This window comes from Brassica napus, chromosome C9 (genome assembly GCF_020379485.1).
Source record: "Brassica napus cultivar Da-Ae chromosome C9, Da-Ae, whole genome shotgun sequence".
Classification (NCBI taxonomy): Eukaryota; Viridiplantae; Streptophyta; class Magnoliopsida; order Brassicales; family Brassicaceae; genus Brassica; species Brassica napus.
In genome coordinates, this window is record NC_063452.1 from 19,653,587 (window position 1) to 19,681,341 (window position 27,755).

Here is a 27,755-nt window from a genome sequence, read left to right on the forward strand (position 1 = left end):
ACATGTACAACTTAAAAACGAGTAATATTGCTGAATCAATTAATTCCGCACTGAAGCGAGCAAAAGGATTTCCTATTCAGTTCCTGCTGGAGTTCATAAGGGAGAAGCTAGGAAGGTGGTATTGGAAAAGGAGAGGAGATGCTTTGAGTCTTATAACTCAACATAGTCGGGGTAATGAAAACTTGCTTGCTGTTCGAGAGGAGATCGCGTATACTCTGAGAGTCCAACAAATTGATGGATGGAAGTTCTTTGTGAAAGGTTGCAATAGGGAATGTAATGTTGATCTGGAACTTCAAAAGTGTGATTGTGATGTCTATCAAGTCGAGAAAATATCTTGCTCTCATGCTATAGCAGCTGGAACAGCAGCTGGTTTGCATATCTCCACACTTGTATGGCCGGTTTACTCAAAAGATACTTTGTTTGCAGGATACTCAGAGAATATATATCCTTGTGTTGGACAACAAGTTGAGGCACGCACATGCTTTCCTCCGGAAGTAAAGCGTGGTCCAGGGAGACAGATGAAATCAAGATGGCAATCTTGGTTGGAGCTATTCAGGATGAGAGGACGCACACCCCGGAAGCAACACATAGTTTATAGGTGCTCAGTCTGCAAAGAAGCTGGCCATAAGCGTCCACAATGTAAGAACTGACGTGGAAGACCTTCAAGTAAGTCATCCAGAAGACCTTCTGGTTAGTCGTCCAACGACTTAACTAGAATTCTCTCATGTCTTCGAATCTATCTATCTATCTATCTATCTGTAGACTCTATGTTTTATGAAATTCTCTGTAGACGACCTTCTGGTTAGTCGTCCAACGACTTAACTAGAATTCTCTCATGTCTTCGAATCTATCTATCTATCCGTGGACTCTATGTTTTATGAACTTCTCTGCAGACTCTATGTTTTATGAACTTCTCTGTAGATGACCTTCTGGTAAATCGTCTAGATGACCTTCTGGATAGTCGTCCAACGAAAGGTTACAAACATTACATTATCCGAAAGGTTACTGCACTACCAAACTAATTTCCTACGGAATTCTAATTTGGTATGAGGAAAGGTTACAAAAAACAACATCCTATCCTGACCCTGTTAACGTAGCCTAATCTACCATACAACAGTACACAAAAGCATCAAGTTCAAATACAAATAACACATCCAATATCTACTCATACGTTCCCAGGTTCTCATCATTGTCTTGGTTTTCCCATTCATGGCACATAGGAAGCTCTTGAAATATATCCACCGCCATCTTCTCCCTGATGGTCTTCCCGTTTCTAGGACATAACACTTTGGGAAATTCCATCCCAAGAGCATAACATTCAATGTACTTCAGAGTGAAAGGGTCACAATCACCAGCTCGGCACTGAGGTACTCCAACGGTTTGTCTCTCATATGTGTATGGCTCCAATTGTATTGAACCTTTTGTTCATCAGAGACAGCTCACTCAACAAGCAGATAAGGGACCATTGTCACAAAAGGCTCCATTACCTCATCGAGTTCTTCAGGGATAATATGTTTGATAATGCTGTCCCAGACGACTATGTGCCTCTTAGGGATCGATATCCATATAGCAAACCAATGCTGGTTCTTGAAGTTCACAGGTGCATAGATATCATCCACATCCACCCCCAAAACCTTCTTAGATTGGCAAAAAGAAGGTATCTCGCCTGCATGATAATTCCACGCCCCACCAGGGAGTCTTCTTCCTAAACCGTTGGCATCCCCCTTGTCGCTCTTAAAATCAGGGTACGAGGCCCTCCACTACCGAGAAAATATATGATCAAGAGAGCACATTCTCTCGCTCCTGAAATGTTGTGGATGGTCTTGGTATCGTTGCCTCAGTAAATTAATAAAAGCATCCATTTGCTGCATATAAAACAATACAAGTCAGAAGAACTATCAGACGACTTACGTATAAGAGTAAGAAAATAGCAGAAGACTTACATGGTCGGTCAGCCATTCTAAGGGGGTTCGAAGGACCTGATAAAACCGACTTGGACATCTATGTGGCTTTTTTCAGAGGCAGTTTATAAGAACTGCAAACACAAAATGTAAATAATCAATCATTTTTTTTCAAGAGCTGTTTTATAGGACATTCCAGCAACTTACGGATCGATCTTCTTCCAGACATTCAGTGAGCTCCTTCGACTTCTTCTTGTCATAGGGTGCAAAAGGATCATAGCCTCGGCCAACCTTTTTGTTTGGAATGATCTGTTTGGCAGTGTTGTTTCCCTTAAAAGGAGTTTGCTGTGTGGGAGCAAGTTTCGTTTCTCGCTCACTTTTTTCACGGAGATTCACCATAGCAGTCTCCTTCTTTGTCTGCCTTCTAGCTTCCTCCAAGAGTAAATCTGAAGCAGTGGATACTTGTTTGTCCAATATAAGAACGCTAGGTTCATCACTCGGTAAGTCGTCTGCATGTTTACAAGACAGAGCTCCGTCGAGGAACTCGGTTCTGTAGTAACACTCGGTTCTTTGGCTTCTTTATGTTCTGCTTTCGCCCCATTCACACTTTCACTCTGCAATTTCGAGTTTGCAATGTGTTTATAAACTATTAACCAAAGATCAAATTCACACATGAAATAAACTATTAACCAAAGATCAATTTCGAGTTCACAATGTGTTTATAAACTATTAACCAAATATCAAATTCACACTAGAAACAAAGCACACATGTTCAGAATCAATGCATACAATGGTTCATCAAAGCACACAAGAAACAAAACACATCAGTTCTGACTCTTCCTAACACTTTGCCTAGTGACTCTCTTCTCTGCAATTCTGGGAGAGGTTTTGGTACTAACCCCGGGTTCGTGCACAGGTTTTGTAAGTTGAAGATCATCAGATGAACTCCCTTTTTTGGTGATTCTCACCTTCTTCTCCACAGCTCCCATCCTATCCCCCAGCAACTTGATCTCCCTAAAGCACGTCCCAAAGCCATCACTCATGGCATCAGATATGTCCTTGAAGGCCCTTTCAATCTGCTATTTCGTCATCCCAAAGCCATCACTACCCGCTGCAGGTGCCTCAGCAAAAACAGAAGACCCTTTACGAGCTTTCTTCCTAGGTCTACTACTTTCTTCCTTCACAACATTCTCTGACTTCACTGTAGTCACTTCCGTCTTCACTGGACTCACTTCCATCTTCACAACCTTGTGAGTACCGGTGACTTGCCAGAAGTCCATGGTCCACTTCCATCCAGGATCATTAAACATGACTTTAATTATGTTATCCGCGGCAGGGTCCTCTACGTCTCCGTCCCATTCTGGAAACATTTCATCAAGGTCCTTCTGAACAAAGTTGTTCACGTTAATCTGCAGTAAATAAAAGATATAAACTTAGCTATTTGACGGATTAACAAAGATGGACGTCTTCCAACAAATAGACTTCTCAGACAACTTAAAGTTAAGTCGTCTGGAAAGTCTTCCAACAAAAAGACTACCCAGGCGACTTAAGAAGTCTTTTTGTTGGAAGACTTTCCAGACGACTTAACTCTAAGTCGTTTGAGAAGTCTTCCAACAAAAAAACCACTCAGACGACTCTTCCAACAAAAAGACCACTCAGACGACTTAAAGTTAAGTAGTCTGAGAAGTCTTTTTGTTGGAAGACTTTCCAGACGACTTAACTTTAAGTAGTCTGAGAAGTCTTAGGGAGTGAAGTTAAGTACCTGTCTGTTGATAGCTGACTTAAAACATCTGCATCGTCCTTGGCCACCCTTGTAAGCCAGCAACAGTGGAGACGGTCTGTCTGATTCGGGAGACCCATAATTAGCACCCAATTCTGGCATAGCATAGTACAACGCCCACACCTGGAGGACTTGTATAAACCCATCAACAATGTAACCTGTTTGCGTCAAGTCTTTTGCCTTCAGAGAATCCATCAGCACCTTAAACGCCACTCTCCCCCATGGATAATTCTCAATTTTTTTCTAAAATCATCACTAGCCTTGCAAGACTAGCTGGTGTAGCGGTTGAGAACTTTTTCCCTTCAATGTATCATGCGTAGATGGCAAGGTATCCCAGCCGCTTGCGATCATCCCGAGACCACTCGTCGTATCTGTAAAATGCTTCTGTTATCTGTTCAATACTTGGCCCAATATCGAGATCAACACCCATCTTCTCCCAGAAAGCAGCCATCTCCTTCGTAACCTCACACCTTGGTTTTTCCAGGTCCTTGATGTAATCACAGTTCAGACCAGTGAGGTGTTCAAACTCTATCAGTGAAAACCTCACAGGTTGTGAAACGACAAGACTCCAGAGCTCAAACTTCTTCTTGATGTCCACCTGGAAACAAAGAATAAAATGTACCAGCCTTGAAGTCCAACCAAAGCCAAGCTCCTTGAAGTCTTTCAGTAAAAGACTACAACAATCGTCTTTCAGTAAAAGACTACAACAATCGTCACAACCGATCTCCTATAGATCTCAAAATCTTGTTGAGCATGCATATCTGAATAAATAGAAAAACCATCTTTTAAATAAAAGACGAATAACTTACAGTCGGAGAAGATATTGTCGGAGAAGATATGGTCGGAGAAGATGTGGTCCCAAGCGGTTACAGATCTGCAAATCGAAGGAAAAAGAAGAATCAAGACTACAATTTTTAGGGTTTTCCGGCGGCTAAACGCCTTAAGACATGAGAAATAATATACCGGCGGCGGAGTTTGGTAAACGAGATTTCAGATCTGAAAAGAAAAGAAGCGGATGGTCAGTTTAAACTACGAAAATACTCTACGACATGAAGGAGAAACGAGATTCGTCGTAATCGGAGAGATTACCGGCGAAGAGAACGACGGAACACGATCACGGTAGGGTTTTTGTCTTATCGCCTTCGAAATCGCCCTTGGAAAGAAACGGCGCTAGGGTTTCGTAGTTGTGAAAAAGTGAAAAAATAGTTTTTATATGTCCGGTAAATGATCCGGTTAGATTAAAACGTACATTGGTAAAATTAAAGGTTCGGTACGATGTGGACAACTGAAATATAAGTCGTCTGGGTAAAATTATTCACCAGACGACTGAAATATAAGTCATCCACACCCTAAATATAACCCCTAAACTTAATTATCTAATTAAACACTTCATAAAATCAAATCAAACTTGAAAAGTGTTAACTATACACAGAAATAAACACATACATGTGAAAATTAATTTTTGAAAAAAACACTACAGATTTCCAAAATCTAACCCTAAGAATACATACAATGCTACAACATATGTTTGCCAAACTCCTAAACCAAAGAATATCATGATTCACTACTTCCACTCATCTATCTTGAAAACAAATCAATTTTATCATATCTTAATTTGTATCACTTAAAACTATTTATAATTACATGATTTTTATTTTTCACTCATCAAAATATTTTTACAAAATTTATAAATTTTTTTAAAGATAAACTGGTACCAGACGACTTACAAAAAAGTCGTCCAGACGACTTCCAACATCTCAGACGACTTACTGGAGCTATATTCGTTAAAATGGCTTCTATTTTTTTTGTTTGGTCACAAGAGACTGAGTTGTAATTTCACAAAGCTTTTAGATTAGTTTTGCATTTGATTCAAGTTTGGATATAGGTTTGAGGTTAAAATCAAATCGTGGGTTAGTTTTGGCAAATTCCCCATGATTTATTTTAACTTTAGGTATATTAATTTCTGGATTTTGAGAAAAAAATAATCTGCGCTATGCGCAATTTTTAAAAAAATTCACATAAACCAATTTATTAAAATGTTATTTTGAATTTTATTCTGGCTGTATAAACTTAAAATTTCCAATTTTTTATTATGTGAAATGTTATTTAAATCTTTTTTGAGATATCAAATATATTCACTTTTTGGAGTTGTGAATTACAATCGTCAATACAAATTCCAAAGATCTAATATTCCATATTTGTTAGAAATCCTTGATATAATTCAGGATCAGTTATTTTTAATAATAATATTTTTACTTTTAATAAATATACTTCGTAAATTAAATTCATTTTACACTGATTAAAACTATTACGCTGATTTTTTTAAAAAAATATCAGAATAACCTAAATTTTTTTATATCTTATGTTTTAATAATTTAAAATGATATAAATATAAATATATGAGAGTGTTCAAAAATAAATATATAATTATATGAGTATCAAAATACAACAGTATGTCTATTTAACCTATCACATTAGTTTTAGTCCGATTTTAATGATTTAAAATTAAATGAAATAATTCATTTTTAAACTAATTGATCATTTTTTAGTGTTTTTATAATAGAAATGATTTAATACGTTCATTCAAGTCGTCTCATACTTGATAAAACATCTGCGTATTTGATGGAACAAGTTACAAGAAATTGTAACCGTAGATGCTTTAACAAACACGGGGGATCGATGTATTTACCAGGCTGAAGCAATAATGCAGCGGATCCCTGATGATGACGACATAAAGGAGGATAACTCGACCTTACCTGTTACTTGTGAGTTGTGACCAAGTAATGAAGTAATGATCTACATTTGAATTTCCTAATTAGTTGTTGGAAACTTTACTTGGATATTCTCAAGTAGCTTAGCTGTCATGGACAACCATTTCTGGTTAGCTTACTGATCAAAATGAGTCTAAAGAGCTACATGATTGTATAAACAACCATTTTTAATTAGTTAGCTTTCGTGATTAGGTTGTTTGTAGGAGTTAACAAACGGAAGATGGGCCATCCCAAGAAGATAAATGGTATTTGGTGATCTCGGATAGTTTATGAAAGACTTGTTGGATTTAATGTTTTGAATGGTTTCTGAAGGTTGTCGTCTATGAAAATGCCGTTAGAGAGAAACCCTCGACTGCGGAAGAAACAAGGAAATACATAAGACTAGGCATGGGCGTTCGGGTATCCGTTGGCATTCGGGTCGGGTTTTTCGGGTTTTCGGATTTTCGGGTTTACGCTTCTAGGTCCCATACTAAAATTTTATTAGTACGGATCGGGTTCGGATAATAACACTTCGGGTTCGGTTCAAAATTGTATTGCATCATAAAACCCATAAAGTAATCATATATCGTACAGATTCGGGTTATATCGGTTCGGTTCGGATATAACCAAAGTAAAAAACAAAATTTTTGAAGTAAAACATAAAGAAAAACATCTAAATTAAATAAAAATTAATCTATCACATATAATGATAAAATAACAATAAAATGTTAAATCAAGCATGAAAACAAACATCATTTGTAAACAATATGTATTGCCTTATAGAGAGTAGACTTTTTATTTCAATGAGTAAATTATAAAATACTTATTTATAACTAATTGTGTACTTAAAGCACTTATTAGAATTTTAATATTTATTATTATATATAATATTACCACAAATATTGAATTTAATAATTGGAATACTTATATATATTTCAAATATTTATATTGACTATTAATTTCGGATTTTTCGGGTTACCCATTCGGGTTCGGTTAATAACACTTCGGATTCGGATATTTTTTGTACCACCCTACAAGACCCGTTCTGGTATTTTTATGTTTCGGGTCGGATAACGGATCGGATTTTTCGGTTCGGGTTCGGTTCGGATTTCGGGTTCCGGATTTTTTGCCCAGGCCTACATAAGACTATATATAAGAGGATAGTAAGCTCTGTGACTGTGACCTTACTTGTTAACGACAACTCTCAAGGCTTAGATCAAATATCTGAATTAAAAACACAGGCTATTCAAAGGGACACAGCAACAGTGAGTTCTGTGGTTGTTACAAATCTGAAAACAGTATTCAGAAAAGGTGGCGTCGATAGAGTGGAGGTGAACATTTTAACATGTGCGTTTCATTAGAGTTGGGATTTAATAGTTTGTCAAATGCATATAGCAACAGCTGATGATTTTCACTTCTTAACGAAATACCAGAGGAGATTATTGAGAAACTGGGAAGAGGTGGTTGGTGCAAGTTTATGATTATTGTTCTTTTTTTTTTTTTTTTTTTTTTTTTTTGTCACTGGGCGCTCTCTGGAATCCCGGAGGAGTCGAACCCGTGTGCCTTGGGATCCAGTTCACTCTATTGTTCTTTCTATGTGTCAATATTGCTTCTACTAAAGTTAAGGCTGTCTTGATTGATGAGCGGATTGAGGAAGGCATGGTGCGTAAGGTGTGGTGCACTCGTATTTAAACATCCTCTAATATTGCCATGCTTGAAAGAAGTGGTTGGATTCCTTTGCCTTCTGTATTTAAACATAACTTAGAACCATAACACAACTTTACTTGGATTCGAGTCTAGTGTTTTGTATTCCTTCTTCATCATTGAGGATATACGAACAAGCTCTGCAACAAGTCGATCATGTCATTTTTATACTTTTGGACCATGAATGCTGACTAAAGGGTGTATTGTTGATGTATCAGATTGGAACAACAGATAGCATGATGGGCTTGCCTAAAGAATTGGCTGAGAAACTTCTAAAGGAAGCATTAACAAGCACATAGGAGGAACTGTTTGGTGTCTAAATGTTGGTGGTGTTTTCATGATCTGCTTGCTACTCGTGAGGATTATGGATAAGCTATTCTGTTGTTTGACTTGTTTCTAAGGGCATCTCCAATATGATACCAAATTTGGTGTTAAAATTACACCAAATTTAGTGTTTTGGTGTCATATTTTTTTTTGCCATTCCAATCATGACACCAAATATTACACCAAAAGTAATATTATATATTATTTGATACTTTTCAGTTTTAATAATTTTATTATTTTTATTATTTATAATTGATAATTAATTATTAATCACACTTAAATATTATATTTTTTAAAATTTTGTAATTTTTTGTTTATATCATTTGTTTACCTTTATACTTTGCGGTTTAACAATATTATAGTTTATGTATTTATTGTATATAAATATTAAAAATTGCAAACTATTAATTATAAAAAGCACATAACAAGATAATATATTTATTTTATGTTTTGAGTGTTTATTTCAAATTTAATTTGCATTTTAATGTTATCCAGCCTATGTTGTTAATTTTTATGTTTTATAAAATACTAATTAAAATTTTATAGTATTAAAAATAAAATATAAAGTTCTATGATATTTTATTTTTAATAATATAAAACATTACCATTTAGTGATTTCTTATTTAAAAATAAATAAAAATATTTAATTATGTAAAAATAATTAAAAATACAAATAATACAAAATATTTATATTTAGTTACAAATTTAAATTAATTCATAATAATAATTGAGCTATGTTGCTGAATGAAATACAATAAAATATGTATATTAAATATTTGGTATGATGAATAGTGTTACATCAAATTTGGTGTAAAACTATTCACTCTACGCTAAATTTAATGGGATAGTGTAATTTTTTAGTGTTCCATTAGAGATGAACTTATGCCAAATTTGATGTTTTGGTGTCTTATTAGAGTTGGTCTAACCCGTAACCAAACCTTTAGATTGTGATTGGTAGTTTTTTAAATATATTTTCCAAACCAGGTGAAAAAAACGATGCTATATTCACATCCATGCTGCAACAATTAGGATTAACAAACTTGGCTTCTCTCTGGTCACTCGAATGTAGTCAGACATAATTACATATGCAACCACCGTGGTCACATTTTTATCTGATGTATGTTCTTTTCTTTTTTTTTTCCCAACTTAGAATTTTCATTAAAGATAAGAAAGTCTAATGTCCAAGCAAAACAACCAACATCAAGTGGAAAAGAAAATTACAGACCACTACCGGCCAAACCTCTGTTACACCATCTTAGCAAAAAGGAGAAGTCAGATGCCTCACCTTCTAGACCATCTTGCTCTCCACCTTCTAGAGGTGACGGCTTTCATTCACGAAAAACTCAAACAACCAAACCGGATGGCTAGTAGCTACATACGATTGTACGAGCCCCTTTGAGTTAACACTTTCGGCGATGAAAGACGCTCCTTTGTTTGCTTCCTTTTTAATTCTCATCACCTTCCAGTCCCTTATCCTAACCCTCACAATCTCTTCTCTTTGAAACCTGACCGATGGCCAAGCTTGAGGTCGCATAATCGCACCAAACAAGACTTCAAAGTCCCCAGCCAGAATAATCTTGTTAAACCTTAGGCTTTCTATACTTTCAGCAGCCCATAGTAGAGTCTCCAGTTTAGCATCTTCTAGTGATTTAATCTCAGCAAAGGCACGTCTACTATGGCACAGCACAACACCCCTGTGGTTCCTTACCACCCACGCTACCCCTAAAGATCTTGTTTTCTTGTTCCAATCGAGAGCAACGTTGCACATAAGCCAATCCTTTGGAGGAGGGGTCCATTTCGGCTTGCTGGCCACATCTTCCTACGTCACCTCTTCTTCCATCACTCGGTCTACCACTTGAGCCAAATACCATTCTTCAGATTCCCTTCTAGCTTTCATCACTATCTCCATTGCAGACCATCTGTGGGCTTTAAACATAAATTCATTCCTACTCTTCCAGAGATTCCATACAACCCATGGCCATGCTCTTTTATTTTCCTCTGCTCATTTCTTAGCTTTGTAACTCCGAACAGGTAATTGAGATTTTCAAAGATCGAGGCCTCATGAAAACCTTCTCTTGGTGATGGTATCTCCGATAGAGCCCACACCTGTCGAGCAATATCACAAACAAACAGAGCATGGTTGATATCTTCTCCCTCCCTACCACATAACTGACACCGCTCATCAACTTTCATTCCCCTTCTCCGTAAAAGTTCAGCAACTAGTAAAGCCTCATTCAAGGATTTCCATACGAAAATCTTTATCTTGGGTAGTGTCTTTACTTTCCAGGTTAGCTCTTTTAGCGGGTTCAGCGACGGCCTTATCATTGCTTCCGGTTGTAGCAAGCCAGCCAATACGCCGATTTTACAGTGAAATTTTCATTCTTGTTAAATTTCCATGAATGAAAGTCCTCCTGAGAAACAACCGGCTGCCTTTGCATAATTAGCTCCACATCTCCCGGCACAAAAATCTCTTGCAAAGCTGTCTCATTCCATCTCATTGTGGCCTGATTAATAAGAGCCGAGGCCTTTAACCTGACATCGAAAGTAATGTTTTTGATCCAAGGTCTTCTCAAACCCTCTTGAGGATCCTCCACCCAGTCATCCAGCCATTCTCTTGTGTTACCTCCATTCCCAACTTCATGTTTTAAACCTTTGACCAAGAGCTCTCTACCAAAAAGAATACTCCTCCAAGCGTATGATGGTCTTGCTCCTATGCCCGCTGATAAAATGTCGCCTTGGGGATAGTATCTGCTCTTTAAGAATTGTGCTAGGAGACATTCAGCATGAGAAAGGATTCTCCAGCATTGTTTTGCAAGCAGGGCTTGATTAAAGCTTTCTAGGTCGCTGAAGCCCTTCCCACCCAAGTCTTTAGGAAGACACATACGGTCCCAAGCAACCCAGTGAATCTTCCTTGACCCCATGTCTGAACCCCACCAGAACTGCGACATCAAACTTGCGAGGTTAGCGATCAATGTCTTTGGGAGTCTAAAGCAAGACATGGGATAAACCGGTAATGCCGCAGCCGTTGATTTCAAAAGTATTTATTTGCCTCCCTGCGATAACTTGCGCATGTACCATCCATCAAGTCTCCCTTGCGTTCTTTCTTTCAGGTATGAGAGTAATTCAACTTTCGAACCTGAGAAACATTCTGGTAAGCCAAGGTACTTGTTGGTTCCTCCTTCATTCTCAATCTTGAGGATGTTTTTGATCACAAGCTTCACTTCCTCCTTGACCTTTGCCCCAAAGGAGATTGCAGATTTCTGATAGTTAATTGTTTGGCCTGTAGCTTCACCATAGAAACGCAGTATGCGATCTAAGTTCTGACACTATTCAGCTGTGGCTTTGCATAGAAACAGGCTGTCATCCGCGAAGAATAGATGATGGACTGACGGCCCTTCCTGGGAGAATCTCATACCTTGTACTATCCCATTCCTCTCCGCCACCTCCATCATATGTGAAAGACCTTCCGTGCACATTACGAAAAGAAACGGTGATAGAGGGTCTCCTTGTCTAATTCCTCTATGTGGCTTAATCAACCCGAAGGGTTGGTCATTAATGAGAACCGAGAAAGAGACCGAGGTTACACACATCATTATCCAAGTGCTCCATCGCTCATGAAAGCCCATTTCTCTCAGCAGGGAGTAAAGGTAACTCCATTCTACTCTGTCATACGCCTTCGACATATCCGTCTTCACTGCCATGAACTCTTCTTATACCGACGGGTTCACCTTTAAGGCATGTACTGCCTCGTGTGCGATCACTATGTTATCCGATATCAATCTATCGCTAACAAAAGCAGATTGATTGACTGATACAATGTCTTGAAGAAACGGTTGGAGCCTATGAACCAGTATCTTGGATACAGTCTTATATAGCACCGAGCAGAGACTTATAGGTCTCAGATCCATCATAATCTCTGGGTCGCTAGTCTTCGGAAGAAGGCACAGATAGGTGAAATTCCAATCAGCTGGAAGCTGTCCCGTCATAAAGACTTCTTGTATCTCCTTTGTAACATCATCCCCATTAGTATCCCAATACTTTTGGAAGAATAAACTTGTCATGCCATCGGGGCCCGGGGCGCTTTCGGGATTGATGGAGAAAATTGCTACCTTGACTTCATCTTTCGAAATGTCCTCAGTGAGCACTTCATTCATTCTGCCTGTCACTTTAGGTATCATGCTTTAGAAAACCGGATCGTTTGATCTTGGGTTTGAGGACGCAAAGAGCTTTCTAAAGTACTCTAGGGCTACTTCAGCTTTAGCCGCATCCGACCATTGTTCATTACCCTGTTCATCCTTCAGTTTGGTGATGTTTTTCCTGGATCTACTCGATTTGACAGAGGAGTGGAAGAACTTGGAGTTTCTGTCTCCCAATAGGAGCCATTTATCTTTACTCTTTTGTCTCCAGAAAACCTCTTCTTCCTTGTAAGCTTGAATCAACTCCATCATAGTGTTTCTAACCGCAAAAGCACACGGGTATGACCTCGACTGTAGCCATTCTAGCCTGTCTTGTAGTATGTTGATTTTGTCCATTGCGTTGAAGCTCCTCTTCTTCTTCCAACGACTCATAACCTTTCTACAGTTATGAATCTTTTCTGAAATTCCCCCCTGCCTGTTGCTTCTCTTCCAAGACATCTTTACTTCCTTTTTCACATCAGCATGAACAAGGCTTCTCTTGTCAAAACAGAACCGTCATCTGAACACATCATTTGAAGCCCTCAACCTTACAAAGACAGGCCGATGATCAGACCCTCGTTTCTCCAAAAAACTTTGATTAGCCCCAAGGAATAACTTACTCCATTCATTGTTTGCAAAACATCTATCCAGACAACACCGAATGTATTTCTTCCACCTGGTGCCTCCCCAAGTGAACCTGTCTCCTCTGCTGCTTAGTTCTTCCATTCCACAGATTTTAAGCATCTCTGCAAAGGGTTTGAAAGATGACTCAGGTCTCCAAGGTCCACCACTTTTTTCCTGATTGCTTAAAATCTCGTTAAAATCTCTAATCAAACTCCACTGGTTCTTTCCTGTTAACCCCTACACGATTAATCCTTTCCCAAACAACACTTCTTCCATCATTTGCCGGCTCCCATAAACACAAGTTAAGAAAAAGGTGAACTCTCCGAAATGAACCAGACAATCGATCATGTTTTTATCTGCGTTTTTCACTTCTAAAATGACATTCTTCTTCCATAGAAGAGCCAAGCCACCACTAAGACCAACTGGGTTTATAATATATACACGATCGTAACCCAACCATTCTTGAAGATCTACTACAACATTCCTACAATTTTTTGTTTCCATTAAAAATAAAATGTCCGGAAAATGGTATTGACGCATTTCCCGTAGACGTTGAACTGTCAAGCCTTAAGGCCGCCCCAATCCTTGGCAGTTCCAGCTCATAATGCTCATTGGGGATTGGGCGATCCCTCACTTGGGATCACCTGAAGGCTGCTCGCCTTTGATTTTGACCTTCCTTCCTCTCCCTGATCTTCATTCTTTCTCTTATTTTCCCCATAGTTTGCTTTCCTTCTCTCTGAGCCGTGTAATCTGCCATAACCTCGTTGGTGGCTCCTCCTTTTCTAGGTTTCCTTGCTGATTTTGAAGGTCTTCTGCGGGTGTTGTTTCTTTTCCTTACTATTCCGGATACACCAGGTCTCGAGGTTCCTGGCTTAAACACCGTTGAATAGTTTGTAAAGAAAGCAACTACATTGTTTCCACTGCTCTCCGCATCTGCCCCTCCTAACGAGCTTCGGACTGGAGTAGAGTTTGATTTCAGCCATTAGCTTCTTTGGTTTGAAGATGCTTAGCTGTTTCTTTTGATCATCCACCTTCTGACTGTAATCAAAGACCAATCCTTTGCCTCTGTTAAGGTCCTTGGTTATTTCCGGTGCCTCTTCCAATCGTAAGCATGTTCTCTGAACCTCTGGATCCTTCTCAGCCTCTTTGACTGATTTAATCACTTTATCGATCTTAATCGCCAAATCTTCTCCGGTATTAGCCACCAGATATCTCCTCATCTCTTGCAAAACCTCTTCTGCTATTTTTGGTCTTCCATTTAATGGGTTTATCCCTAATTGCGACTCAAGCAAAACCCCAAAGAGAGGATTATGTTCCTGCAAAACTTGTTTCTTCAAAGCAAGTTCTTCCTGGACTCTGCTTCTCCTCAGTTGCGCCTCTTCTTGTCTTTGACGCACTAGGATGGGACACACTGGTTTCTCATGGTTCAATCTCTGGCAATGATAACACCTTTTCTGAACCTTTTCATAACTGAACCGAATAACCGTGAACTTTCCCCCACCAAGGTCTATCACCGTAGACGTTCTCAAGGGGTTAGCTACATTGAACCTCACCAAAACTATGATGTAGTCTTGAGTTATCGGCTTCGTTGGATCAAAAGCTACCACTTTAACTTTCCCAACAATGTCTCCCAGGGCTTCTAGCGCCACCGTTGTGTAATAATTTACAGGTATGTTCCTCATCTGAACCCATAGAGGGATGAATTGCAGGTAGTCCTCTGGCGGATTCTCGACCCACCTCTCCAACACAATCACCCACTCATTGAACGTCTGAACACCCTTCTCTAACACGTCCATCAGATCGTGTTCATTCTTAAAGATAAACTGAAAGTATTCCTGTGACAGAGCAATACCTCTCACCCTTCCTTCTTTTGCCATTTCCTTGGCATCTGAATAATCAAACGGGTCATGGGTTGACACTCAGGGTTGAGCGCTCTCCCCCATTAGACTTAGTTCATTCTCCTCCGCTGAGCTGACTCCAGGCAAGTCAGACACTTCTTCTTCTTCCAAACTTAAAGCCATCATGGCTCTATCCATTGCAACCGACATCTCTTAAAAGCTTCTCTTAAATCTCAGAATCGAAATCCTTCAACTCCCAACCACTTTTGTCTTTAAAGTTTTTTTTAGAACAGTAAGAACAAACATATAAGGTTATCTCTAGAGTGAGCAACTTATGACCTTAAACCAAGATAAACTCGTGTTTTTAGAAAAGAAAACGTGTTTTAACCAACAAAATACACTGCCCAAAGAAAACCGCCTAAAAACCCCTTGGATAAAACACTAAAACCCACTAGGAGTTGCCGAAAGAAAACCTCTCACTAAAACCTCTCCATCTGATGTATGTTCATTTCTCATGTTTCCAAGTAAATTTTTATTCATCTGACAAAATTGAGCAAAGGGATGATGAAAGCTGTTTTATTTATTTATACATGCTTCTTTTTATGTTATTTTATTTTCATACATTACACTAAAAACTTCATTGAAACGAAATACAAATATTAATTGTCATCATCAGTCTCTTTCCTCCTTGTGATTGTTGATCCAGGTCATAAAATTATTCCGATTAACTCCAACCTCATTGCAAAACCCTTCGGTCTCCTCCCTGTCCTCAGGGCCCACTTTCCACCTCAGCTTCTCCGCGCAGCTCCTCATTCTCTCCGTCTGCTCAGCCGTGAACTTCGTCTTGAACCTCTTCACTCTCCCCTCCTCCTCCTCATCCTCTCGGCCGTTAGCTTCCTTGTGATTGTTCATCCAAACTCTCAGATTCTTCCTCGTCACTCCGATCCCGTCGCAAAACTCTTTGACTCTCTCTCTACTCTCGGAGCTCACCTTCCACCCCACCTTCTCAGCGTAACTCCTCATCTTCTCCGTCTGCTCCGCCGTGAACCTCGTCTTCAACCTCTTCGCTCTCCCCGCCTCCTCCTCATCGGACGATCGATCCATCGCGATCCTCTTCTTCTCTTCGGCCTCTCCGTCGCCGTAAGGAGAGCAGAAGATCTGGCGAAACTGCAACGGCGAAATCTTGAGCGCTTCGAGGATACCGTAGGAGATAGATTCCTTCCGGTGGAAGCTACGGTGGCAGCCGCATGCGGCGCAATCGAAAGAATCTTCTCCGGGATTGGCGCTGACGAACTCTCCGCAGCCGTCGTAGGCGGTGGTGCCGGCGCTAGCTGCCTGATTCTTCCTGCATTCGCCGTAGCGTGGCTCGGGAGAGAGCCGGAAGATCGATTCGAGGTTCGGCGGTGGCGCGTGAGGAGGGCGCGTGGATTTGGTTATGCGCGTGGGAGGGGAATGGACGTGATCCCCAGTTTCACGGCAAATGGGTGTGGCTTTAGTGCGACGTCTGCTTTGTTCTTCAATCTTCGATTTGGTCTCGTCCATTGAAGAAGAAGAACAGAGAGAAATGAGTACAAAGTCGCTAAAGCTTCTAAAATGCTATCACTCATTTATCAACGTGTAAGAAGGATATTGCCATGTGGACTCCTTTTTTTGGAGATTTTACCCCTTTTTTTTGTCAAAGATTTTACCAATTTAAGGCCAGATTTGTAAGTCATAAACAGTTGATATTCATGTGTTATGTGTGGCACACATTTGATGACATTTTTTATAGGTTTTTCTTCATGTGTAAACATTTGATGCAAAATTTTTATTTCTTCATGTGTAAACATTTGATGAAAAATTTGTAAGTGTTATAAATCCATGATATGGATATGTGGATTGCCATTAACCATCAGGGAGGTTTACATCCGACCAGACTATCCGGTCCGTCTACACCCGTCTCCGGTTCGTCTCATCCGTCCAAGACTAGTCAAGATGAAGACTCATTCAACCGGAGCATTTATGAGCTTTGACCAAGTCTAGATATTTGTGGTCAATATGTAATAAATGTGTAGATACTCTCCTTTGTTGTAAACCCTTGGAACCTCTACTATATATTGATAGTGAGAGCTAATGAGAAAGACACAACTTTCACAACAACACTTCTCTCATATTTCTAACACGTTATCAGCACGATTGTGCTCTCCACCTGAGAAATCTCTCTCAGCCGGCGATCCCCTTTTCCGGCCAGCTCCTCCGGTGCTCAGCCTTTGCTCCACCGGCGCTCAGCCTTCTCTCCACCTGGCCACCTCTCTCTCTCCGCCGGAAAACTCCTCTCTCTCTCAAATTCCGGCCAACTCTCTCTCTCTCTCACGGTGGTCCTCTCAGATTCTTGTGGTGAAAAAGGTAAACAAATCAAAACCTTGAAATCTAAAGAACACCATTATATCTGAAACAAATCTAGGATCTATATGAATCCATAACTTATAAACAATCTATGGATTTAAAATATTGATCTTGTTTCTATGATCCATATGATCCATATGAAACTTGATTCTAAAAGTATCTTGAATCCATAAAACTTAAAATTCTCTAAAGGTTCTATGTTTCTCTAAAAACTTATAAACTTATCAAAATACCTAAAGATCTACATGAATCTTGTTTATAAAAACTTATGAATCATAAAATTATTAGAGAAAGCTTAAACCTTTTTGATTCAATCCTTTTGTTTGGCCATTTTACCAGATGTGATAAACATAAGTGTATAATCTGGCCAAAACAAAATTCCATCAATCCCTTGCTGTGCCATTTTCGGCCAGATCTCCTAAAATCAGTCAACCCATCAATAAAATCGAAATTAAAATCATTCATTGCATATCCTTGACTATTAATATTTATTTTGTAACTATCAAAGTTTTAAAAACCTTTTATGATTTTTATAAATGCATAATCGATTTTATAAATGCTTGTTTGAATTTATTAAGTGCATATCTTTGACTGAAAATTATTTCTAAAGTTTTATAAGCCATAGTCTTGTTTTAAAATTGATATGTCATAAGGTAGAATAAAATCTGGTTGAAATCATTTGATCATATTGTTAATTAAACCAACCATGAACTGATTTTATATCATACTGAATTTTGATCACAAAGTTTGCTAGTTAAAATAAAACTTGATCTAGTTTCATCCTTGAACCTGATTCTATGATTAAATTATGAACTGATCATTTGTATACCTGATAGTATCATTTAGTAAATCATTAGATCGAACTTGAATCATCCATGAACTGACCTTTACATGCATCCAACTATCATATTGTTAAAACTGGACATAGGTATCACATAATTGAAACCAAACATACATGTTCGCATAGCTTTAGCAATGATGATACTAGTGCGTCTGAAGTGGTTCATGTTGTTTGCATCTAAATGATTCACACTGTTTGCATATAGTTAGACAAAATCGGTTTCCATTTAAAATTTAGTACATTTGCTTTATTCAAAATTATAAACCAAGTTTTAACCGATTTTGAAAATCTACTTTGGTTTACAAATATCTTGAACATTATAAAAGTTATTTGTCTTGTCCATGATGCATTTTAAATCCATCCACATTGATTGACAAATTTTTTTTATCTTAATACATATAAAATATTTTCTGAAAATAAAATGCATAATAAACCATCATTATTATAAATCATCAATCTTCTTGGCATATAAATTCAAATCCTGAATTATATTATGAATCCTTACTCCTTTATGGATATTTGATTCAGATGTCGAAAATCAACAACCTTGAATATGCTTCCCTCAATCTCTCCGGAGATAATTACCTCCAATGGGAGCTTGATACCAAAATCCTCTTAAGGTCCAGAAACCTTGGTGATACTATCACTGAAGGAACTGAGCCATCAGACAAGGATAATTACAAGGCACTTGTTGTCATTCGCCATCACCTTGCTGAAGGTCTCAAGGACCAGTATCTCACGATTGAGAATCCTCTGGAACTTTGGACAGAGTTGAAAACCAGATTTAATCATCAGAAAACTGTGATATTGCCAAAAGCCCTTTATGATTGGAGAAACCTGAGAATCCAAGACTATAAGTCTGTGGAAGAGTATAACTCGGCTTTGTTCAAAATAGTCTCAAAGTTGAAACTTTGTGGTGAGACTATTACTGATGCTGATATGTTGGAGAAAACATTCTCCACATTCCACACCAGCAATGTTGTGCTTCAGCAACAGTACCGAGAGAAGGGTTTCTCCACTTATGCTGCCTTAATCTCTTGTTTGTTGCTAGCTGAGCAAAACAATGAGTTGCTCATGATGAACAGTGAGCTAAGGCCTCCTGGTGCTAAAGCATTGCCTGAGGCACATGCGGCCGTAGAGCCAAAAGATGAGACTCCAAGAGAGTCATACCATGGTCGCATGAGAGGCCGTGGTAGATGGCAAGGTCGTAACCGTGGGTTTCAACCACGTGGCCGTGGATTTCAACCACGAGACCATCTTGGTCGCAGCCGAGGCCGAGGCTACAGCCGAGGTCATCAAGCTAACCGTGGGTATAAGTCCGACTTCAAAACCCATGGCTCGAGCTCGACCAAATCTGCTTGCCATCGTTGTGGGATGACCAATCATTGGGCTAATAAATGCAAAACTCCCCAACACCTTGTTAAGCTCTACCAGGAGAGCATAAAGGGCAAGAACTCTGAGGCAAATTTCGTCCATTATGATAATGAGAATGATCTGGACCATGAGGATGATCAAGCCCATGGCAGAGATGGTCATGAGGATTTTGAGACTTCAGACCTCCTTACAAGTGGCTGAATATGAAGATTTCGATATCATATTGCTTTTGTCTTTGCATTTTGAATTCTTGATTTGGCTTTATGTTCTATGACTTTGGCAATTCTATTTATGAAATAAAGTTTTTACTTTATATATATGCCTTATACAAAGTCGAAATTATTAAGAACATAAAACAAAGCCATTAAAACATACTTTAAACCTTATGTAATATCTAAGGTGTTGACTCTTGTCTATTTTTCAGAAATGAAAGAAGACAAGAACCAGCTAGTAGTGGATAGTGGATCAAGTCACACTATATTAAAAGACAAAAGATATTTTGTTAACCTCATTTTAAAGAGTGCCAATATCAATACTATAGCAGGCACGGCCAGCCTTATTGAAGGCCATGGCCCGGCTCACTTAGTGATGCCTAAAGGCACGCATTTAGAAATTTCTAATGCATTATATTCTCCAAAATCAAAGAGAAATCTGTTAAGTTTCAAAGACATTCGCATGAATGATCTACATGTTGAAACTAGGGGCGAGGGAAAGAAAGAATTCCTCTTGATTTATGAAAATGCCCAAGGCCATAAGAAAGTCCTAGAGACTATCCCTGCTATATCAATAGGCCTCTATTGTGCCAATATAAAATCGAGTGAGGCTAACACTTCAATTCCTAATGAGTTCAGAGAAGCCTTTAAACAATGGCATGAAAGGCTTGGCCATCCTGGCAGATCCATGATGCGCAAAATAATCTCGAGCTCAACTGGCCATTCCTTGAAAGATAGGATAACTATCCCTATGAGCATTACATGTATTCCATGCTCACAAGGAAAATTAATAATAAGGCCATCACCTGGAAAGGTGAGTAAGGAAACATTAAACTTTCTGGAAAGAATACATGGTGATATATGTGGACCAATACACCCACCTTGTGGGACATTTCGATATTTTATGGTCCTCATTGACGCATCGACCAGATGGTCGCATGTTTGTCTATTATCATCTAGAAACTTAGCATTGGCAAGACTATTGGCACAGATCATAAGACTGCGAGCCCATTTTCCAGATTTTCCACTAAAGACTATACGTCTTGACAATGCAAGTGAATTCAGTTCCCAAGCTTTTAATGATTACTGTATGTCCATGGGGGTAAGTGTGGAACACTCCGTGGCACATGTACATACACAGAATGGATTGGCCGAATCCTTCATTAAAAGAATCCAGTTGATTGCTCGACCATTACTCATGAGGTCGAAGCTACCAGTATCAGCTTGGGGACATGCGGTATTACATGCTGCTGAATTAATACGCATAAGGCCATCCAGTGAACATAAATATTCTCCATCCCAATTACTCTCGGGTCATGAGCCAGACGTATCCCATATCAAAATATTTGGATGTTCTGTGTACATCCCTATTGCACCACCACAGAGAACAAAAATGGGACCTCAAAGGAGGATGGGAATATATGTTGGTTTTGATTCTCCAACCATTATTAAATATCTTGAGCCTACTACTGGAGATTTATTTAAGGCCAGATATGCTGATTGTCATTTTGATGAATCAGAGTACCCAACATTAGGGGGAGAAAATAACAAGCTGGGCAAAGAAATTGTATGGAATCAAACATCCTTATCATGGCAAGATCCTCGGACTCAATCATGTGATTTAGAGGTCCAGAAAATAATTCATATGCAAAAGCTAGCTAATCAATTGCCTGATTCCTTTGCTGACCCGAAAAGAGTGACTAAGTCCTATATACCAGCTTGTAATGCACCAATAAGTATTGATGTCCAAGATGGACACAATCAAGTGGCTACAGAGTCTAAAGCACGTCTTAAGCGTGGTAGACCAATTGGTTCCAAAGATAAAAGACCTCGGAAACTAAAGAAAGGTGCAAAAGAAACCGAGGTCATAGATTGTCCAGACAAGGCCGAAATGGCCATGCCTAAGGTACCAACCAATGAGACTCGGGACGCCGAGCCTCATGGTACTGAAGGTGCTAATGATGAGATCTCAATTAATTATTTAATGTCTGGGACAAGATGGAACCGGAATGATGTCGACATCAATGATATATTTGCATACCAAGTAGCCCTTGATGTTATGGACTTAGATGAGGATCATGAACCCACGTCTATACTAGAGTGCACTCAAAGATCAGATTGGCTCAAATGGAAAGAAGCCATAAACGTGGAGTTAGAATCTTTTAAGAAAAGGAATGTCTTTGGATCGATTATCCGGACACCTTATAATGTTAAACCAGTGGGATATAAGTGGGTATTTGTGAGGAAGAGAAATGAATATGGTGAAATTGTAAGATACAAAGCACGGCTTGTTGCACAAGGATTCTCACAAATACCAGGCATCGATTATGAGGAGACATACTCCCCTGTGGTGGATGCAACTACATTTCGATTTTTAATAAGTCTGGCCATCAAAGAAAATTTGGATATGCGGTTAATGGATGTTGTAACCGCATACCTTTATGGTCCACTGGATAACGAAATATATATGAGATTACCAGAGGGTGTTGAGCTCAAAGCTAATAAAGGTTCTCGAGAAGAACACTGCATAAGGCTGAACAAATCCTTATATGGACTTAAGCAAAGTGGTCGAATGTGGTATAATCGCTTAAGCGAATACCTTGCCAAAGTTGGCTATAAGAACGACCCTATCAGTCCATGTATCTTTATAAAGAAGTTTGCAAACAAAGGATTTGTTATCATAGCAGTGTATGTTGATGATTTGAACATCATTGGAACCCCTGGGGAAATCGCCCAAACAGTTGAATATCTCAAGAAAGAGTTTGAAATGAAAGACCTAGGTAAAACTAAAGTCTGTTTGGGGTTACAACTTGAGTACATAAAAGGAGGAATCCTTGTGCATCAAAAGGCATATACAGAAAAAGTACTCAAGAGATTTAACATGGACCAGGCTCACCCATTGACCAGCCCAATGGTCGTGAGGTCCCTTGGAGTGGACACTGACCCATTTCGTCCTAAGGACGAGAATGAGAATGTCCTGGGTCCAGAAGTGCCTTACCTCAGTGCCATAGGAGCGTTACTGTATTTGGCTAGCCACACTAGACCAGATATATGTTTTGCCGTGAGTCTCCTAGCCCGTTTTAGTTCATGTCCGACCCAAAGGCACTGGAATGGAATTAAACATATCCTACGTTACCTTCAAGGAACTAAGGATTTGGGTCTATTTTATACCAATGAAACCAAAGATGGTTTAGTAGGCTTTGCTGATGCAGGCTACTTATCTGATCCACACCATGCTCGGTCCCAAACCGGATATGTGTTCACTCATGGTGGTACTGCAATATCATGGCGTTCCATGAAACAAACTATAGCAGCCACATCATCAAATCACTCAGAAATCTTAGCCATGCATGAGGCAAGTCGTGAGTGTGTATGGTTGAGGTCTATGACTCAACACATCCGATCAGATAGTGGAATGGTCGAGGACAATGGTCCGACCATCATATATGAGGATAATGCAGCCTGCATTGCTCAACTCAAAGATGGGTATATCAAAGGTGACCGAACCAAACATATACTACCCAAGTTCTTCTTCACACATGAGTTGCAGAAAGCCAAGGAGGTCAGCGTCACTCAAATCCGGTCAAGTGAGAACTCAGCCGACCTCTTCACCAAGTCACTTCCCACCAGCACATTCAGGAAGCTTACGCAGCAGATTGGCATGCGAAGACTCAAGGACCTTCAGTGATGTCCAAATCAGGGGGAGTAATGTGTGTTGTACTCTTTTTCCTGTCCTTGGTTTCCCTTTTTACCACATTGGGTTTTGGGTTTTCCGGGAGAGGTTTTAATGAGGCAACGTTAGCACATTACAAGCCCGATATGGTTATGGCATCCAAGGGGGAGTGTTATAAATCCATGATATGGATATGTGGATTGCCATTAACCATCAGGGAGGTTTACATCCGACCAGACTATCCGGTCCGTCTACACCCGTCTCCGGTTCGTCTCATCCGTCCAAGACTAGTCAAGATGAAGACTCATTCAACCGGAGCATTTATGAGCTTTGACCAAGTCTAGATATTTGTGGTCAATATGTAATAAATGTGTAGATACTCTCCTTTGTTGTAAACCCTTGGAACCTCTACTATATATTGATAGTGAGAGCTAATGAGAAAGACACAACTTTCACAACAACACTTCTCTCATATTTCTAACAGTAAGTTATAAACAGTTGATATTAAAAATAAAACTAAAATTAAAAGGTTTAAGGTTATTCACAATTCAGATTTGTTTTTGGATTTTGAAAATTTTGTAATTTGTTTTAAACTTATTAATATTTTGATTAAAATAAAAATAGTTTGATTTTTAAAATGAACATTTTTTAAAAGTTAATATATTAAAATTAGCAAAATGATTAGTTGAGATATTAAATTGGATAGTGAAAATATTAAAAGGTTAAAAAAGTTTAGTCACAGCCTAAATCCAATCTTGAACGAATGCAACCAAAGATGTCACTTTTAGTTTACCGTTCATCATCCGCTTAAGACCATCGTACACAAAAAAAATTACTCTATATTTCTCACTAAAATAGAGTAACTCTATTATAAAGTTGAATTTGCTCCAATGGTTCAATTTATAATAGAGTTAATCTGTAATAGAGTGAAATATAGAGTAATGTTGCTTTTTCACTCTATATTTTAGTGAGAAATATAGAGAAATTTTTTGTGTCCCATCGAAAATACCGTAACTATATTTCGTCTCAATGAGATCACCTGGCAGACTAAAAAGTCATCCATGACGTTTGGTAAAATTCATGCAGCACCTGTTCTTTTTTTTCTTTGTTCACCAACTCGTTACTAAACTAATAACACAATAATCATTTCTATATCTTTCTACCAAGAACGTAGAAACATAAAGTTCTTCCAAAGTCCAAACGAATGCCAATTTAACATATGTACAAGAACTCTCACCACCATTAATTAACTTTAGTATATCCAAAAACAAACCGAGTGCTTATGAACAAGTTAAATATAGTCGCGGAAATAGACATATAAAAAGAAAATATTCAAAGAAATTTATCGCAAACTCATGGGAGGTTTATGTTTAGTGACTGATCCTTCTTGTTGGTTTATCCCCTTCGAAGTTTGATTCTTGGATGGTAAAACAGAGCTATCTTCAGGGGCAGGCGCCATTGACGGCTTCATCATCAACTCTACTTCTTCTTCTAAGCGTTCAACAATCTCTCTTGTCAAAATCATTTCTGCTGAATATCCCATCATTCTCCTTGGACCGGAGTCCTTTTTATTATGTTCTGATAATTCAGTATAAAAACTTCGAATTGGATAATGCATTTACAATACTCTCTCTTTGAAAAATGACAACTATAGAAAACCAAAAACGTTCACTTTCTTGACTAATAAATGAAGTTTGATGTTAAGAATATTACCTTTGAGAGCCTGAGACCAGCTAACTAGCATTGGGGTGATGATAGTGAGAAGAGCCCAGAAGAAGAAGATCATTACGTAGGCCCTTCCTTTCATTTCTCAACACAATTCTGATTTTTTTTCTCTAACTAAAGATGGATATTTGTTTCATCCCTAATAATAAAGCAGAAAATACAAAAACAGGTTTGAGAAGAGACAACTTCTTAATCAATATAAACATTGAGCTGGCCATGTTTGCATAACATTCTCAACACTTTCTTCTTTCCTTTATTGTATTTTATTTGTAGGTTTTTAATATTCTCGCATGAAGTCAATCATTCAATAAGTTGTTGGATTAACATATACATGGTGGTTAGGATGGTTGTTGTTTGGGAATTATTTTGGTCCGGTTTAATAAATTATTTTTGTTTTCGTAATTGGTCCAATTGATTATTTTCAAAATCCATATTTGGTACCTTGGATTCTAACTATGACAAGACAAATGAGATCACTCAACTTAATACTATTCGCTTTTTGCATTCGGATGTAACATCTGTAAATGAATTAGATGCTGATCGTTTGGTCAAACTAATACATGCGTTTTGCTCATATGCTACGTTTGAATGCAACGAAAAAATCAAAGGTTTTTGACGCAGTTTCTGCATCTTAGATATCTCCAAACACCATTAGAACATCTCCAAAAGCACTCTCCATTTTAGAGTTTGCGAAACTCTATATTTGAAGTTTCAAGTTGTCTTCTTTAAAAGTGAAACTTCAAATTTAACTTCAAAATTATTCGTAATTTACTATGGTCCTTATATTTGTCATAATTAATATAAATTCATAAAACTTTTATAAAATAACTAGTAAAAATATTAAAATATTACAGTAATATTAATTAATAAAGTATTATACTAAAATATAAAATTATAAATAGAAATACATAATTAAATATTAAACTACAAACAAAATACCATATTATTCAATAAATTTTTTTCTGTAATGCTCCATATTCGGTTACACAGAATTGTTTGGACAAAATTTTAGAGTTCAGAAGAAAATTTACTAGACTATTAGTGTTGTTGTAATATTTAAATTTGTGTAACAATTGTGTTTTTATGTCTTTTAAAAAAAATATTAAGTTTTTTTTATAATATTATTGTTGTCTAATTCTAGTTTTAAATATTATAAATCTTATTTAAAAAAAATTATTTAATTTTATGTGTAAAATTTGAATTTATTAAAATAAATTTGAAATATTTATGATATACAAAAGTTTTAAAGAATAAAACGATAAATGTGAAAATACTTGAGAATCATAAATGTGATATGTAATTAATTATAAGGACTAAAATGCAAATAAAAAGATGAAACTTCAAATTTGGAGTTCTGAATAGTGAAACTCTAAGAGCACCTCCAAAAGACACTCTATAACTTCAAATATGAAGTTTTTTTATTTCCAAAAAGAAACTTCAAAACTTCAAATTTGAAGTTTTGAGGAGTGAAACTCTATATTTGAAGTTTCACTACTCAAAACTTCAAATTTGAAGTTTCATATTTTTATTTGTATTTTGGTCCATACAATTACACATCACATTTATGATTCATAAATATTTTCTTGTTTATTGTTTAATCCTTATAAAAATTATATCTCATAAATATTTTTTTTTTATAAAATTTAAGTTTACACATAAAAATTAAATAAAACTTTAAAATAAGATTTAAAATATTAAAAAAATAGATTTAGATAACAAAAGTATACAAAAGAAACTTAACAAAAAAATCTTTTAAAAAATTACACGAAGACATAACTATTACACAAATTTAAATATTACAACAACACTAATAGTCATGTAAGTTTGATCCGGAACCTTCAAAATTTCCAAATATTGTCCAATTTTTTTTTGTATAACTGAAGATGGTTGTTGTTGTTGATGATGTATTTTCGTACAATTATTCTTGTTCATATTGAATATATTCACGAGAGTATTAATATCATCGATAAAATTTAGTCTTTTAGCAATATTTTATGTTTCTCTTTTATTTTCTTGTTCTAATCTAATGTATTTACAAGTATTAATATCACCTGATTTCAACAATTTTTATCTTTAATCTACAAATTAAAATGAGGAGAGCCATTTTTACTTCGAAATTCACTAGTATATCATATATGCATTACAAAAATCACTTTATGGAATAATACGGTATTTTGCTTGAATTTTAATAAGTTATATTGTTTAAAATTTTATATTTTAATATAATATTTTATTAATTTAATTTAATATTTTATTAATTAATATTGTTGTAATATGTTTATATATGTGCTAGTTATTTACAAAAGTTTTGTGAATTCAAATTAGTTATGACAAATATAAAGACAATATTATAAAATACAAATAGTTTTGAAGTTGAGTTTGAAATTTTGTTTTTGGAGAAGAACACTTTTAAACTTCAAATATAGGGTTTTGGAAAATTCAAAATAGA

General features: G+C 37.4%; 3 protein-coding genes across 3 annotated transcripts; all 3 read right to left on the bottom strand.

Annotated features, from left to right (window-relative positions):
• Positions 1 to 13,898: 13,898 nt before the first annotated feature.
• LOC125592522 lies at positions 13,899 to 15,306 on the bottom strand. The gene is made up of 3 exons (XM_048767738.1): positions 15,207 to 15,306; positions 14,206 to 15,146; positions 13,899 to 14,129 (listed from the first exon to the last, which is right to left on the bottom strand). Exons 1-3 carry the CDS (start codon positions 15,304 to 15,306, stop codon positions 13,899 to 13,901), a joined length of 1,272 nt encoding a protein of 423 aa, XP_048623695.1.
• Positions 15,307 to 15,658: 352 nt separating this feature from the next.
• Positions 15,659 to 16,745, bottom strand: LOC106404677 (zinc-finger homeodomain protein 13-like). The gene has a single exon (XM_013845375.3). It carries the CDS (start codon positions 16,636 to 16,638, stop codon positions 15,769 to 15,771), a length of 870 nt encoding a protein of 289 aa, XP_013700829.2. The 5' UTR covers positions 16,639 to 16,745; the 3' UTR covers positions 15,659 to 15,768.
• A 7,920-nt stretch (positions 16,746 to 24,665) lies between these two features.
• Positions 24,666 to 25,957, bottom strand: BNAC09G17120D. Its single transcript, XM_013845999.3, has 2 exons — positions 25,295 to 25,957; positions 24,666 to 25,159 (listed from the first exon to the last, which is right to left on the bottom strand). Exons 1-2 carry the CDS (start codon positions 25,386 to 25,388, stop codon positions 24,924 to 24,926), a joined length of 330 nt encoding a protein of 109 aa, XP_013701453.2. The 5' UTR covers positions 25,389 to 25,957; the 3' UTR covers positions 24,666 to 24,923.
• Positions 25,958 to 27,755: the final 1,798 nt, after the last annotated feature.